Source organism: Microchirus variegatus (assembly GCF_963457635.1).
Source record: "Microchirus variegatus genome assembly, chromosome: 6".
Taxonomy (NCBI): Eukaryota; Metazoa; Chordata; class Actinopteri; order Pleuronectiformes; family Soleidae; genus Microchirus; species Microchirus variegatus.
Window position 1 is genome coordinate 24,872,356 of NC_139807.1, and position 17,153 is coordinate 24,889,508.

Here is a 17,153-nt window from a genome sequence, read left to right on the forward strand (position 1 = left end):
TTAGTTATAATATGAATACACAATCCATCATGTGTCCATGGATGTATGGACGGACATGGTGAGCTCATTTCCATAGTGTGCAGGGCAGCACTAACGTGTATTCAAATGAGACTATCATGACAGCTATCATGGAGGGCAGGCAGTGTGTGTGTGTGTGTGTGTGTTTGTCTGTGTGCGTGTGTGTGTTGACCTAGCTCAGTACTAACACATTAACGCTCCAGGCCTCTTCCGCTCTAATCCTTAATCAACATTAAGGATTAGAAAATGAGCTTCACTCTGAAACTCTGAGGCTGTGGTTGATGATGAAGAGAGGGATGAAGGGAGGTGGAGCTGAGGATGAGAAAGAGTGAAAGGATTGCGATTAGCGAAACAAAGACAGAGAAAGGTAGAGTGCAAATGTTTACAAGTTAGATTCAATGTTGAATGAATGATCGTGTGTGTGTGTGTGTGTGTGTGTGTGTGTGTTTGTGTGTGTGTGTGTGTGTGTGTAGACACAATGTCTCTTTCACTCGGATGCCTTAGTGGTACATTTTATTCAAACTTCAGGAGGAAATGAGTTTGTTATTAACCACAGAATTATTGTAATTATTTACAGGGAATTGCAGCTTGTGTGACTCGTACACAGCAACTTGTATTTAGGTAAAAAATGATTCTGACACACTAACACAAACACTGACTTTGCAGAGTGCAGTGCTCTCACCGAAACAATATCTTTATTTTGCCATTAAAAATTCCCCTTTTCTAGCTGCTCACTCTTTTGCACCAAGTCCACAGAGAAAATTTGCAATTTTAGCAGACTGGAGACACAGGAGGTGCTGGTCAACTGCAGCCTCAGAAGGTGAATTTGTGTCACTTAGATAAATCCAAATGAAGGATTTTAAACACCACGAGTCACAAAATGATCCATCAAAACTCCCCGTGGGAGGCAGCAGTGGATCAACATTACCTGTGCGCTGTGATGCAAAATTGATGCCTTTGTCTATGGGCTTTGGTATGGGAGATTGAGCTGTTAACACAAGGGAAAAACATGAGTTTCCAGGCAGAAAAGCACTTATTCTTTGTCTGGATGCACCTGTATTCAGTAATAATTCACAAAAGTCACTGTAAATGTTCTTTCTTTTATTATTTTATTGGATATTGATTGGACATTGTGTTTAATTTCTTTTTTGGTGTGTGACAGCTATATTTGTGTGTATCATGATTGCAATTTCAGATATTGTTATGCTGCTTTTTGGCCAGGTCTGAGATTTATTTTAATCTCAGTGAATCTTTATCTGGTTAATTAAAGGATATATTGTAGATAGTGTACATCTTCTGCAGACGTAACCCTCCACCTATGGGTGCCCAATTTAAAGGGACAATGTGTAGTATTTATGGGTTTATATAACCCAAAATCCACGTTTTTATACATATTATGTGCTCCTGCATTGTCTAGTCGCTGTATAATAGTTTTTGTTTCATTTTCGTAGTGTTTCAAAAAGTCATGTAAAATAACATGGTCGCGGGCCGCGGTTGCATAGCCACTGTTAGCAGCGAGACGCCATGTTTCTACGGGAGCCTGTAAGGACAAACGCCAGCGAACAAATCAAGCGTCTCTTTACTTGTAGCGGAAGTCCCGCCTCCACTCTCTCCGCTTTGTCTGCTACGGCCACGGTAGCTCGCCCTCTCCCTCGTCTCACGAACCTCATCTGCTGACACGGAGAAAGACGACGAGGACGACATTTGACCGGCTGAGGATATCGTAGCGCTCAGGGAAGGGAGGGGGTGAGCAGAGGAGCAGTTCTTTGTTGTAAATTTCAGCCTCTCCTCTAGATGGCACTATAAACTACTTACTTCACCTTTAAATTAATAATAAATGTTGATATGAAACGTTTGAAACTAATTGGCAAAAGCTTCAATTCAAACATTTTTTGTGTCCAGAACATACAAGTTTGCCTCATGTAGCTGGTTTCCTGTGACAGTGACGTTATATCACATCACTTGACAACACCACAGACTTTTGATGGTCTTTACATCACGCCACAACGGATTCTCACGATGTCCCAAGGGACATGTGTCAGACCCAGTGCTACTTCTGTTTCCCAGAACACTCATCAGAAGTGTGTGTGTGTGTGTGTGTGGTAAATGTGTATGAAACATAAATAAGCAACAACAGGAGCTACATTCAAGAATGGAAATTTATTTCAGCATCAGATGAAGTGCATTCACACGTAGACACACACACACACACACACACACACACACACACACACACACACACACACACACACACACACACACACACACACACACACACACACACACACACACACAGTGTACACTTACAGTCACAGTTAATTGCCATTAGTTAACAGAGCTAACATTGACCCATTACTTAATGGACTCAAATGAAATGAAGAGACAGTTGGAATCAATATAACTTCACACATTTGTGACCTGCCATGGCAAAACTAGCAAAAAGTTGGCCCAGTGCAAACCGAGTAAACAAAGAAAATAGATTTTGTATTTGTCACACACACGCACACACGTACACAGAGGAGTAAAAAGTGCAAGGAGAAAAGAAAGGAAAAACAACATGTTACATTTTAAGTAAACAATGGCTGATTCTGCCTGTTAATTATGAATATGAATAAAAAAATTAATATACACTCTTTGTTTTCACACAAAATGGACCTTACAGTGTTGCATCACCAATGGAAGGATGGTATAACCAGCTTCATGACCCGCCTCCATTTTCATCTCCAGCTTACCACGAGCCGTCACAGCAGTGAGTGGAAAGTTAACGCTTGCAAAATGTGTGCATTCTGAAAACGAAAAAGGGGAAGAGGAACATGCTTCTCTGTCCCTTTTTTAGGTCACTTAAGAGAGAAAGGGTGGGAGACAATGAGGGGGGTGAGGGGTGGAGACTCTGTGGCAAAAAATAGCCGGGCAATTGCCGGGAAAGTAAAATAACAACAAATACTACAATAGTAGTATAGATGTATAGTGTATGAGTACAGATTGAGGGATTCGCAGAACAATAGTTGATTTGAAATGTGAGGTCAAGTTAGTTGGTGGTCTTGAAATGTCCTGTTGTTTCAGAACAATAATGAGAGTGCTGACATGTTAACCCATTGACAAATTCAGATATCCAGATGAACTTGGGGGCTAAAGTTCAAACTTGAACCTTAAAAACCCATTTCAGTTCAAAATATACAGAATCAAAGTCCATCAGACTGTCTAAAGTAACTACCATGGCATCCAACAGAGGGCGCTGCTTGGGCTTACATCCAGTTTAACATCCCAATGATGTTAAATCATGTTGACACACATGCTAACAAGAACTTCCTCCTGAAATACTGAAACATCTGCAAAGCAGAGTATCGAAGAATTTCTCCCGTTCTGAAGCCTTGAGTCAGGACTTATTCAGGGTTAGTAGCTGTCGTCCATTCAACTGAGACTGAGACAATAAGCTTCTCATTAAAACAAATCATTACTGATTTTATAAATCAAGAGACATTGGCTCATTTTCTCATAGATTTACAGTATATACAATCTTCCACTGGAGGACACCGCTGAACATGGTTTTATACTGAAAAGACAAGGTGTCCATTCACCAATACGCGAGCACATATTTATTTTTGCATTAGCATGCTACTACTTTGCAGCTAATTTGGCGAACCTGTTTCCAAAGGTAAGCTAGCGAGGCTATGATTAGCATTAGCATAGAGCCAACATAATACAAACACTGTGCAACCTCATTAGGCACAATGCAAATGTTCGATTAGCATTAGTGTAGCTAGCTGTTGTGGCTGACAGTCACGTGACTAAATAGTGAAACATACACCTATGGTTTGCCTCTACGTTCCTTATCATGCATTAACATAACTGAAAAATCTTCTTCAGCTCCTACTATAGAAATACATACTTCCTACAGGCACTGCACTAGTTCAAGAGAATACAGGATTCAGGTGCTTTGTCTTCGGCTCTAATCTACGGGACTATGATGACCATTCTTATACAGTCTATGCCTCTAATATTATATAAATGTCTTTTTTTTGTCATATTGGTTCAGTGACTCAATTTTTTACATGACACAAAGTGCAGTACAATACTGAAATATCCCAGTTAGCATATTTAGACTTTTCTTGACAGGACCAGTCTCTTAACTTGATTACCATTAAAGGTTCTATTTGTGGCATTTGAATATATTAAACATATTATTAATAAATGTCTATATTTGCAAGCAAACAAGGCCACATCTGGGCATAAAGAAATCACTTTAGGTCAATAGGGGGCACTGTACTCCACAGTTTCAGTGGCAGAAGCTGTGAGAAGCTAACGAACCGGTTATAAATACTCATCATCATAACCTCTATTGCATTAGTTTACATCTGCTCATCTGCTTACAACCTGAGAGGATGTTGGAGCACACTGGGCGGTAGACAAGGAAAAACCCTATACATTAAAAATATATTTCATTGTAAATCTGCTAGAAACAAATTATTCTTATTGACAGTCAACCAAATGACTACATGCACTATGAAATTAAATGTTCCTACAGCTGATTTGACAAATCAATATATATATTTCCCTGAGCTCTGTAGAGCTTTACAGCATCGTTTTAGTCAGAGATTTTGTAAAACTCCCTGAAACTTGTAACCCGTATTCATTTAATAAAGGTGATATGACATGATGTGCCGCTCAGTTGCTTTTCAGCATGTTATACTGCCCCCAAGTGGCAAGAATGATGAGGAACCGATGCAGGTAAAGTGAGTTCACCGGGTCAACGTGATACCATCCTCTTCTGCTGTGGCTCCTCGCTGCCATTCTTTTCATGCTGAATGTCTGTGAGGATGAAAAGTACATTGTTCAATATGCTTGTGTTTGGTGAGGAAGAAACACTTCACAGAGAAAGCTGTTTTGGTTACTTTTGTGTGTGAAACCACACCCAAGATGAGACAACAAGGAGGCAGAAAGGGGAAGGAAGACACACAAAGACCAGAAATGTGAACTGATGCCTACTGTCTGTGTCTGAGTCGCGGTCGGTTTCTGTCTCCACAGATGCCCTCTTCCTCTTGCCGCTTTGGCTGCTTTCTTGGCCTGACATGCTCGTCTCGTCATCGCGCTCCTCGGAGCTGCTTCCTGTCTCAGCTGCTGGTGTCGATGACTGAAGGGACAGAGGAAACTTAAGTACCACACACATTTATCCCATCAAACTGCTGAACAGCCGAGTTTTCTGAGCAGCCGTGTTCACTTCTGAAACTTCTTTTGGCCCTTTTCCATTATACAGTTCTAGCACTACTCGGCTCTACCCAATTTGGCATTAGGAATGTCATATTCAATCACTTCTTAGTTCCTCCTCAACATGGGTAGGTTTTCATAGCACGGCTGCATGAAACTGCTGTGATGTTTTTATATGTGACACAATCTAGTGACTAGTAGTGACGGTCAAAGCAGTTGTTTTTGTTGTACTGAATCATGAGAATCAGTTGATTAAAAAGATTTGTTCAAAGAATCAGCACAGACTGACACAGTCACTGAACTGAAATATGGCTGAACAGCTAAATACACCAGACTCCTCTGTTATATATTGAGATTTTAAACATTTTCTTGCTAAATGTTGGAGATTTTCAGGATTTTTAAGTCTTTTTAACGTAAGTCGCGCTCATGACTCTTCCTGTAAAGACACAGACACTCTCTGACCTATCGATGGCCGGCAGTCTCACTTGGAACTTTGTCAGAGCAGGTACTAAAAAAGCACCAGGTACTATCACTGCACTGCACGCATGAAACTGACAGAACAAAATGTGTTAATAACAGAGGCTATACTCATGGAAGTGTCCTCACCCTGCCGTTTGATGATAAGGATTCTTGCTTCTGCAGAGCAGAGTTCAGCGTCTCCAGCACTACTACTGTTCCAGAAACAAGATGAAAGTAAGTGTTAGTCACCTGTGCACAGTACAAATGCAGATACCAGTGCACACGGACCGTCGGACACACGACACGTTCATTTTAAACTCTTTACCTGGACGTAATGATATGGTGAGTACAGGCACCCTCTTTTCGCTACTTTGGGCTGTCTTTCCATTCCCCTCCTCCTCTTGCTCCCGATCGTTGATTACCTGTGATGATGAGATTATTGTTAATCCTGTTCCCATGCACAGATTAGGTATGGTTTTAGCCTGACTACGGCCATTTAAAAGGACTGCCTAATCTTTTTATTTAACTGATTGTAATGATTTAGTACACTCAAGTACTGATTTGCTCGTCACTGTGTGTTTGTATCAAGAATGAAACAACATTTCCTGCAGACGTGGTACGCTGACTCTGCCCATGTTGAGGTGGTACTATAGTAATGGAAAAATAACCAAAACTAAATTTTGAACAAGTGCCAATAGCCTTGGGGTGTGAACTGTAGAGCTCTAACAGAGTGTCTATGCCAGTTTGGGTCTGATTATATGTAGATTTGCAGTTGCAGTTATTCAATTCCCAACTGTATCGTCAAGATTTGTTTTTAGTCTCATTGAGAAATTGGATTTCATAAAATTGCACTTGGACCAACATGTTTACTGTGTTGATGGCTAAAGGCAGTTGTAATTACAATACTGTGATGCGATATTTTGCTGTCATTTGCTGGAATCTCATACCATCCCATGCCTAAGGATACTTGAGGTTGCGATATCAGTATCAATATTGGACACATACACTTGGTATATAATTCACCTTGTGGTTCTGATCACAGGTAGGATCATTTTCCTGGTGTTTGACTGGTGGTGTCGAAGAGCATGATGGCAGGGAGACAGGTGAAGGTGATGATACCACTATGTGAACAGGAGGATTTGTTGAAGCATTGTCAGGGCTAATCTGGACTCTGTCTCCACCTTGAAAGGCGATGGGTGAATTAATTCTTTGAGCTTGGCTAGATTTAGACTTCCCATGATCTGAAAGGTCCAGAGGACCCTCACATATCTCTTGGAGCTCTTCCCCAGAGGAGACACTCTCAGGCTTGGGTGGCTGGCTTTCCTGTTTCTCCTGGTGTTTGATTTGACTCTCATGGTGCTCTGGATTCCTGAAGCGGAACACCACAGTTGGTTCCTTTGCTGTGGACTGAGGAGAGCTGCTTTTGGGCCAGGGAGACCCAAAAGCCTGCCTTCTGGAGCTGGCATGTTGGCTAGTTGGGATAATGTTAGGAAAGCGTGGAATATTTGGCTTTGAAGGGGGTTGCATCACTTGGTTTGTGCCTGCTGTCGCCAAATGAACCCAGTCAGTGGGTTCAGATAAGGCCCAGGGGAAACTAATGGGACTACCCCTAATTGGTTGAGGACGGCAAGGGACAGGAGTGTGGAGCACATGTCTACCGAGGTTGAGTCCACTGGTTGAGGAGGAAGAATTCCTTGCATGAGGTGTGATGGATGGTCGTTGGTCCAGTCCATTAATACCATGAGCTCTAGGTTAGGAAAAACAGAGGTCAGACAGGGAGAGGTCACATTTTCAGGTCATGAGATACGAGCTACGAGATGAGGAGGGCCGGCCCTCTTCTCCCACCGAGTACTCGCTCCAGTACAGCACTGATGGCAGCGTGCTAATCATGCCATCAGCCAGAGAAAAAACAGAAAGACAAAAAGAAGTGAGGGGGGACAAACTGCTCTTTACTCTATCACTTTGCTAAATCAGTAAGAAAGATTTCTGCAAGAGAGATGTCCTTTTTTTTCCCTTTCAGAAGATTATGGTGAGTAGAAGAATGGCATTGTTGACTATTACCCCAAAATTCCATGATTTTCCAGGCTCAAATATCCAGATTTTTCTGAGGATTAGTCAGTCAATATTAAACATCTGAATACCAATTGTTAAATGCTTATTATGAAAATAAATAGTTTTAAAATCTTCACTCATGTTTCATGATGCATGACACTGACAATAGGTGGCTGGCTCGACAACACGTATAGAAAATAATAAATAAATGAGAATAGCAGTCAGTAACAGTAACCAGTTTGAAGCTGAAGGCTGGATCTCATTGCTCTCTTTATACCTATGTATTTAGACCTAGTGACAGTCCATTTACTATCTCCTATGTCCACCTGGCTCACCTTCTCTCTCCAACACGGTTTGCACTGTGTTCTGTCCTCCAAGATGGTAATGTGAGCGATGCCAGTGAAATCGGCTTATATGACTCCTGGGAGAATGGAGAAAAACAGAAGGCAACGTAAATTCTTGTGGCTGTTTACTTTATTTTAGGTTTAGTTTGTCTGAAAACGTATTAAAGGTGCAACATTCTGCCTCACAACAAGAGAGTGTAAAGTCGTGCAAAGCCTCCAACTGAAGGCAACACTCTGGATTGAGTATCTCTGAATTGATTTGGATTTTTATTGTCGGTTTTAAGGTTTTAAATGGGCTGGCCACAACTTATTTGTGTGATCTGTTACATCTCCAAACTCCTGAGTAACAAGCTGTTCCAAACAGTTGCTCCTGAATGTTCCCAGATCAAGGTACAAAATTAGAGCTGATTGATTCTTATGGAATAGTTTGCATTTTCATGTTCATGTTTTAGACGCTAGAAACGTTTAAGTCTCTACTGAAAATATACCACTTCTCCTTAGTGTTCAATTTAGGATAACGTGCATTCTTCTATTGCACTGCTTCCTTCTTTTATCTGTTTATTGTTTGCTTTTTGATTTGTTTTACCTGTTTTCGGTCAACTGAGGTTGTTTTAAATGTGCTATATAAATAGAGTTGACTTTGACACTGGAACGGCTTTAGACAAGGAGAGAGATAAGACTATGGTTAATATTAGTCATTTATGTGATGATGGACTCAAAAAACTAAGAGCTGAGTCAGTTTTGGTTTGACGTGTGTTGAACGGCAACAATTAGTGGACCTAAGAATAAGATGAGAATAATGAGAGGGAAATGAGAAACCTTGTGTTAACTATACTATAAGTTAATTATATAGATATGATATGTTGGTGTGGCTGGTGTTGATCTAGGCTTACTTGGCAATTTACCCCCAAATTGTATGTCTATTAAAGCTCACAGAGTGGTCCTGTTGCACATATATGTTAGTTATGGAGGTCTACTTACATACATTAACTTGTTTTTATGGTCAAAAACCTCCGAGTTGCTGTAAACGAGCCGATTGTAATCCTCTTTTCTGACGTTGTTTCCCAGCTGCGAGACTTGAGACTCAACTTTCTCACCCAGAAGACAGAGTCTTGTGATTGGCCAGTATATTCTGCACACCCACTCTCAGAAGCACAGTTCCCCCTCTGGAACGGTGGATGCACTGCTGCTCATTATCAAAACATTGTTTTAACAATGTTTAAAAATAGCTTCTTCATGACTCTCCGCCGCAGTCCCTTTTATGACTTTGACCCGGAGTCAGACCCAGAGTCAGAAGACACTGACGATCTGCTGTTCCGGAGAACCGCTGTTTACGTAACCGGACCGGGTTTTTTCAGAGCTCTCGCTTTGCCCGAGAACACAATAAAACACAGCGTTCTCAGCAGTGGCTGAACTGTTTGTTTAGAACCTTCAGGGCTTCAAGGTAAGGACGCAGATACACACTAAAAAACAGCGTTAATTGGAACTTCCGGCCTAGGTCCGCTTTAAAATGTTTCCACAGAGTGATCTTTTTTTTTGCAAACTTACACAGTGGTTCCTGCTCATTCCCCTTAGCTGTCTGTGTTCCACCTCTGTGGGAAAAAGAAACAAAAATGGTGACCCTGGTCTTGTCTCAATGCATAGTAGTCAACAAAACAAGCAAGCAAACCATTTTCTGGTTCTCAGTTGTTTTTCAGCATTACCCTCAGGTCTTTGCTCTCTCTCAGTTTTCACTCCAGCATCACTGTCTGGTGGTTGGTTGTTGGCCTTGCTGGCTGCCACAGTGATGAGGGCCTCAGGACCAGAGGTGGGTGAAAACTCAGGGGAGCTGGTTGATTTGACCTCTGCAAAGCTGTTTGAGGAGTGGTCACTATGACTTCTGACACACAACATAGACACACACATTGCATTCTACATTAGCAATTAGATCAAAACTCCTCTCATCTCCTCGAGTCATTCTGAAACATCAGGGAATAATTACACATCTTAAACTCACTCCAGTGCTGCTCTTAAAGATCTGATTTCTTTTTCCTCCCTTAGTTTCTTGTTCTCCTTTTTTAGATTGGTAATCTCTGCCACTGCAAGTATATACAAATGCAAAAGAATGGAACGCCATTGGTGAAATTGGCCACACGGGTAATGGTAGGAAATAGAATAGACAATAGCTATAATAGACTTGTGGCATGATGATGGCTCGTTAGGAAGACAGAAGCAGAATACCCATTTGAGATACACGCTGGAGGGTCTGTATCTGCGACGCTTCAAACTCCTGCTGTCTTCTGTTGGCGAACTCCTCAGTTACTGTGCACCTGTCGCACAGTCCCGCTCTCAGTCTGCACAGATGACAGAAACCCACACAACATCGCAATCAGTATAATAACCAATCTGTTTAACCCTTTCCCAGCAGCTGTTCGGGGGGGAAATGTGTAGACTACAATTGTACAGAACATGTGCTAACAGGTGTTGACCTTGATCTATGGTCACTCAAATCTTAATAGAGCTTTTGTTGTCAGAATCATTAGATAATAATTGTTTGTTGAGTTTCATTCACAGGTGATTCAAATATTCAATATTTTATATATCAGAGAAAACACATTTTCCTGAGATACTCCCTACCTCAGATCTAATTATCTCTGCATCCCTTCTCTTCGGATACTGAATAATAATTTCCAATAATGTTGTGGTCTTGACTAGGGATGGATACAATACTCAGTATTGTTAATGGTCCAATACTGGTCAAAATCACTGTAAAGAAAATTAACATTTTATATGACCTTTATTGGTGTGTAAAGTCTAGCAAGTCAAGTCTTCTCCTGGTAAATTCTTACCCAGAAGGATTTTGTCCTAGCTTTTGTTTCCTTGTTTTTTCTTTTATTACTGTGTTGTACATGTGTGGCTACCAGCTGGACTGGAAAGCTTTTGTAGGAAGTAGGAAGCTTTTGCAGTTATCGCATACAGCCTGAGTGGATTCAAACTGGAGACTTGCTCACAGTTGTCTTCGTAGGGTCCACCACAGGAAATGGTCAAATTAAAAATTGACATACATGTGGACTCCATCTGTATTTTGTGCGTACATGCACACAATATGACCTAAATTTTCCATGAAATGCTGGCAGCATGTTGTTAACAAAGATCTCCACCATCACGTCATAGTCGAGTAGAACGTGAGTAAGGGTGGCAAATGTTTTCCATTAAGTTGGAGCATTACATTTTTGAAATGGCTGGTTACAGCTAAGTGGTGAATGCATGAGCACAAATGTGTTGTTAACAGCACTTTAACAGCACAAAGCAGATCATCTGCACCTGTTCTCCAGTGTCTTGATGTTTTCTGTGAGAAGCCGTTGCTGTTCTTTCATCTGCTGGTTTCTGGTGAACAGTTCCTCCATTCGCTTTGTGTCACTGTTTGGCAAGAATGCACACAAACGCACACAAAACAAGGATTAGCAGCCAAATCTCAGAGTCACACATGCAGTACTCTCTCAAAGATGGTCAAAGCTTTCTCAGCCTACACAAGGAGGTCAGAGATTTGGTGCAGCCTACTTATTTGCACTGGTGGACCAAATCCAACAATGAGATTAGTGTAGACCAAGAGTGGTGAATGGACATGATCTCACAGCAGACAAAATGGTATCCAAGGAGGATGTTATATGGCAGTGAGTACATGTCAAAAATGATATACTTTCAGTGAGCCAATCATGCAAGACGAGGATCTGACCACGTGTGAATGGTCAGAATCCACATTCTGAACCATTGGTGCTCAAATCTAGAAGAATATACTTTATATATTTTTATGTTTATGTATGTTCGTCAGGAAGCCCTTTGGTTCACCATGATATTGTCATCTGACTTCACTTTATAATAGAGACTCCACATGGGGGGTCATTTTCATTGTACCTATCGATGACTCATCGTTTTTTATTATTTTTGTAAGATAAACAATTAATTTAAGAGTAAAATGCGTTCTTTTATGAACAAATACCAGGGAACTAAGTGAATTTCCTTGATTCCACCTGCCTGGGAAGCAGTTGATATTAACTCACTTAAATTCACTTTAATTAGTACCAGGAACATAAAATGATCTAGCTCTTTTTGACAGTTATTTTTTCAACCTCCATGGGAACACAAAACAAAGAGTTGTGACTCAGGACCAAGACTGAGTGACTTGTTACAACAGGAGCTTCCTCTCAAGCCAAACATGACATGAACAAACGCAGGGCCAGGTGCAGGACCAGCACGTCTGTCTCATCCACACACACTTGAGGCCTGAGCAGAGCTTTGCGCAGTGGCAGTGACAGGGCTTGTTGTTGGTGAAAACTTCTTGTCAGTGATATCTAGACATGCTTCCAGAGATGTGGATGGTGCAACAGGAACTCACCAGCCTTTCTTGTTGGACAGCTCTTGGACTTTTATCTGCCAACCTATAGGTCAAAAACAAGGTCAATTGCTTCTGCACATTCTCACTCCTCACTTCTTCCGTGACCAGCAAATGCTGTTTGGAATAATTCCTACTCACCCTCCACCTCTCGCTCATGGGCCTCCCTCAGTTTCAGGAGCAGGTCATTGAAGCACTCCATTGCTGCAGCTATGACCTTAGAAGACAAGAGACGTGCAAGATTTTATGTGTCACAGGTTGAGCTGATTGCTTAAGCCAATTTTCTCTTTTACATGTTGTAAGCTTGACAGCACTTGACACAACACGCCCAGCTCTTCGACAAAATACTAAAACGTTGCACTTTTGACAGAGCAAAAATCAGTTAGTAAGTACGCAGGCGTTATACCCTGAGGTCTCCTGTGCGTCTGAGGACACACAGCACACGTTCTTGGCAGTGCACTTTCATAACGTCCCTGTTTCTCAAGTGTGGGAGCAAAATTTTGTTGTCGTATTGAGGTTGATTAAAACTAGCTAGACTGGTCCTTCCAGGTATGGGACTCGGGCCTGCAGTTAAATGGAACACAGTTTTTTTTCTTCTTATCTGTGTGTGTGTGCGTGCGTCATGTGGCATCAGGGTCACGACTAAGTAGCAATATCAGATCAGGCTGATTTTGGCCTTTCAGTGTAGATCCGTGACTGTGTTGCCCTGTAAAACATCATGTTGAATGAGCATGTGTGTCACTTTCTCTTTTCACACACATAGGTTTACGTATATCTATTCTTGTGAGGACACTTCATTTCATTGTCTTTCATTGGTTTGGACAGGCTAAACAAAGCATTATCCCCCATGCCTCATTAGGTCCACGTTTTGGTCTCTGGTCTTATGTTTATGCCTTAAAAGGTACCAAATACAAGTACACACACACCAGCGCACACACACACACACACACACACACACACACACACACACACACACACACACACACACACACACACACACACACACACACACACACACACACACACACACACACACACACAGACACAGGATAACTATAAGTGCCTTGAATATATATTTAGTGTTTTGATCAGTGTGAATTGGGCTCACTTGCGACATGTTGGGATATGTTTGGCAAATGGCTGTTCAGATCACCTGAGCAGAGCAAGAAAAGACCTGTCTGTCTTTATGTGCCTACTCTGCTATCTGAAGATCATTATTCACACACATGCGCACACACACACACATGCGCACACACGCACACACATGCGCACACACGCACGCACACACACACACACACACACACACACACACACACACACACACACACACACACACACACACACACACACACACACACACACCCCCACCCCCACCCACACCCCCACACACACGCACACGTGAGGCTTTCATAACGTCAGACGACATTGCATTGACTTACATTGATTTCCTGGAGACTTACCCTAAACTTAACCATAATTACTACTGACCTTATCCTGACCCTGACCCTGACCCTAACCTTACCCTAACCCCACCCTCATCATAAACTCAAAACATTTCTTCACCTTAAAATATAGTCATTTACATTATAGGGACTTGCTTTTTGTCCCCAAATGGAAGACAAATCCCCATAATAACACACACGCACACGCACACGCACACGCACACGCACACACACACACACACACACACACACACACACACACACACACACCCCCCCACACACACACACACACACACACAGGAATGTGCAACTATTCTTGTTAGGGCACTTGTTAGGACTGTAAAATCCTTATTCCTAACCTTGACCACAACTACTTAATGTCTAAAAATAATTCACATCTTGCCCTCTAAGTTTGACCAGAACCTCAGAAATCAAGTTCTGAGGTTCTGGTCTGAGGACTACAGGTGTTGAGGAGGGAATGAAAACATGCACACACAAACAAACACACACAGGTTTGTGCAGCTATTCTTTTTAGGACATTGCAATGACTTCCATTCATTAGGACAGTATAAACAAAGCCTTATCCATAACCTTAACCATGACCAGTTATTGCCTAACCCTAACTTTAACCAAACCACATTTTAAAGCCTTGCCCTAAAACTTAACCAGTCCCCCAGAAACAAGGTTATGCCTCATCAGGACCAGATGTTGGTCTCCATGAGGACTACTGGTCCTGACAAGGTCAGTGTTTATGCCAGAAAAAGTTCATAAAGAGGTAAAAAAAAAATACAAGCACGCATACACCCCCCCCCCCCCAGAATTACAGAACCAGCTTTTTAAGCTGAACCCATCTCCTCAAACACCTCCCTTCCCGTGGGAGGTTTTTCATTTGATTGACATTTATATTGGCGCGTTTGATTTTAATATCACAACCAGTCCAGTTCACTTGAACTCCACCTTACGCACACACACGCGCGCACATGTAATTTTTAACTCTATCTCATCCCAACTGTCATAAAAACCCCGATAAAGGTAAACATGATTCATGGTGAAGTGTTGTACTTGCTCTTAACTTGACCAAACAGCTTGCGAATGTGCTGGATGTGTTATTACTGTAGGCCTAAATACATTATATGACACCCTGGTGTGGAAAGTGTGTCACCATAAAGGTGCAACACACACACACACACACACAAACACACACATGCTAAAATGACCCGGGATGTGTGGTGGCCTTATTAGACCACCATTGTTTTCTGGATGCAAACTCACTCCCTGTCATACATACCTGCACTCAAAGGTACTCTGCCCACCTGTCAGCCAGTCTAGTCGGGCCCTCAGGCAATACCTCACACCTTAATCAATAGCAACTCACCTCAAAAGGCCGCCAGCTGACTGTTCCACACGCTCACTGCCGGGGTGCTGCCTCTGCCGCTCTGACCTCAGAGATGGACCAAGTGATACAGTGACACAGGGAAGAAAATGCGTGAAACTGAAGAGAGAGCGTGTGAGGGAGAGCAGAATGAGGTGTGGGAGAACGCCCCACACCCTCCCCTCTCTCTCATCTCTCCACCCCAGAAAACCAGTCGGAGCAGTTGTCCCCTTAAGCAACACAAACACCGAGGCCTGGGCAAGTTCTCCCTTGATATTCCTGTTCTGCTGAAATCCCACAAAACCGGCCAAACCAGTCCCATAAAGCCCTGTGGGGATAGAGAGCCTGCACTGAAAATAAATGTCTAATGCAGAACTCTGCTGCAGCACTAAGTTAATTCAGTGTTAACATTTTAAAGATCTGATGACATGATATTCAAAAATAAAACTATTTGTGTGATTTGCATAACACTTGACGAAGGAATTAAGATTACGTTAGACAGCAAAACTGTAGGTGACCAGTGATTAAAACTATAAAGTCTAATTTGCAGTAAAAAACAAAACAAAAAGCATGTACTCCATCGCTGTATGTTGTACAACATAGGTGCACAGGTGTGTATGTGAAATGAGCCTTTAAGTCAGGGCAGGGTGTGGCAGAATGTGACTGTGATACTGGCATGTAAATTCAATGGTAAACAACAGACAATAGCAGCGGCACACTGCAAACATACAACGATGAACCTGTGATATGAGAAGCACCATTTCCTGATTCCTGAACCAAATTCCTCCCGACTGGTCTGATCTGGCTGAGGCAGAAGCGACTTAATCATCTTCATCGCCAAGCTCGCCACTCCCTCCTGCCACTGGTACCATTTATTTCCACCTGTGATACATAGACGAGAATCACCAGTGAGGACACATGACTGTATACTTTTATGCTTATGGTCATTTTTGGTGACACTTACAGGCTAAATAAGTGATATCCTGTAAGTGATTTACTGCCACTAGATGTCCCACTAACACCAGCAAGTTCTGTCAGCCACACCTTTGCCCCCTTTGTGTTTTCAACAGTGTTGTTTGAATAGTGTCTGGGTGTTGAGAAGTCCATAGGAAAGTAGCTCTTAAACACACAACCAGAAGCACAACGTCACACTGTGTGAAGCAACACAAGAGAATTTTGATTGTTTGAAGTCGATCTGGCGAGTGTTGTCTTCGGGTTTTCTGCTCATGTATCTGAGATGCTTCAGCAGGAAAATATGTCTTTGCCAATTTAGAGTCTCAAATGTTTTAAAATCTCGAGTATCAAATTAGTCGATAACTGTTATTGTGAAATGATAGGTTTATTATTTAATCCTCTCAGGTAAACGTAGAAGAAATTATTTGTGGGTTTAAATCCCTCATAGACAGAAAACAACAAAACACTTGATCTGAGGCAGAACATCTGTGCATAAACATTATAGCATCATTATTATTTTGAGGTAGGAGTTGTACATTAGCAAGAATACATCACAACACAATGACAACTCATGAATTACTAATAAAACATAATCATAATCTCAATATACAAATATAGGTAACACGTTATAAATCACAATTTTGTTTGTGATGAGCAAGTGTATTTATATCTATGAGATCTAATATCATTTACGTTTGGTAAATGAATTACAACTTATTTTATTCATGTTACTTAAATAATAAACACATTCATGTTCAATCACTTATTACATAGCTAATACCTGGTTATCAGATTTTCTCCTTAGTAACACACTGTCATCACTGTTATTATCATATGCATTTTAAATAAGATGATATTACTATGATATTACTTCCAATTACAAAATGATTACTGTACTATTACCATGTTATTACTATTCTGTGATACTGTAAAGT

The 17,153-nt window shown here is 41.5% G+C and overlaps 1 protein-coding gene across 1 annotated transcript; it reads right to left on the bottom strand.

Annotated features, from left to right (window-relative positions):
* Nucleotides 1–271: 271 nt before the first annotated feature.
* On the bottom strand, nt 272–12,652 carry rbbp8l (retinoblastoma binding protein 8-like; the record flags this gene model as incomplete). Its single annotated transcript, XM_083890840.1, has 12 exons — nt 272–330; nt 947–1,006; nt 5,005–5,149; nt 5,830–5,894; nt 6,008–6,104; nt 6,864–7,051; nt 9,782–9,957; nt 10,075–10,156; nt 10,299–10,411; nt 11,382–11,477; nt 12,454–12,496; nt 12,592–12,652. The coding sequence occupies 12 exons, from the start codon at nt 12,650–12,652 to the stop codon at nt 272–274; spliced, it is 1,185 nt and encodes a 394-aa protein (XP_083746966.1).
* Nucleotides 12,653–17,153: the final 4,501 nt, after the last annotated feature.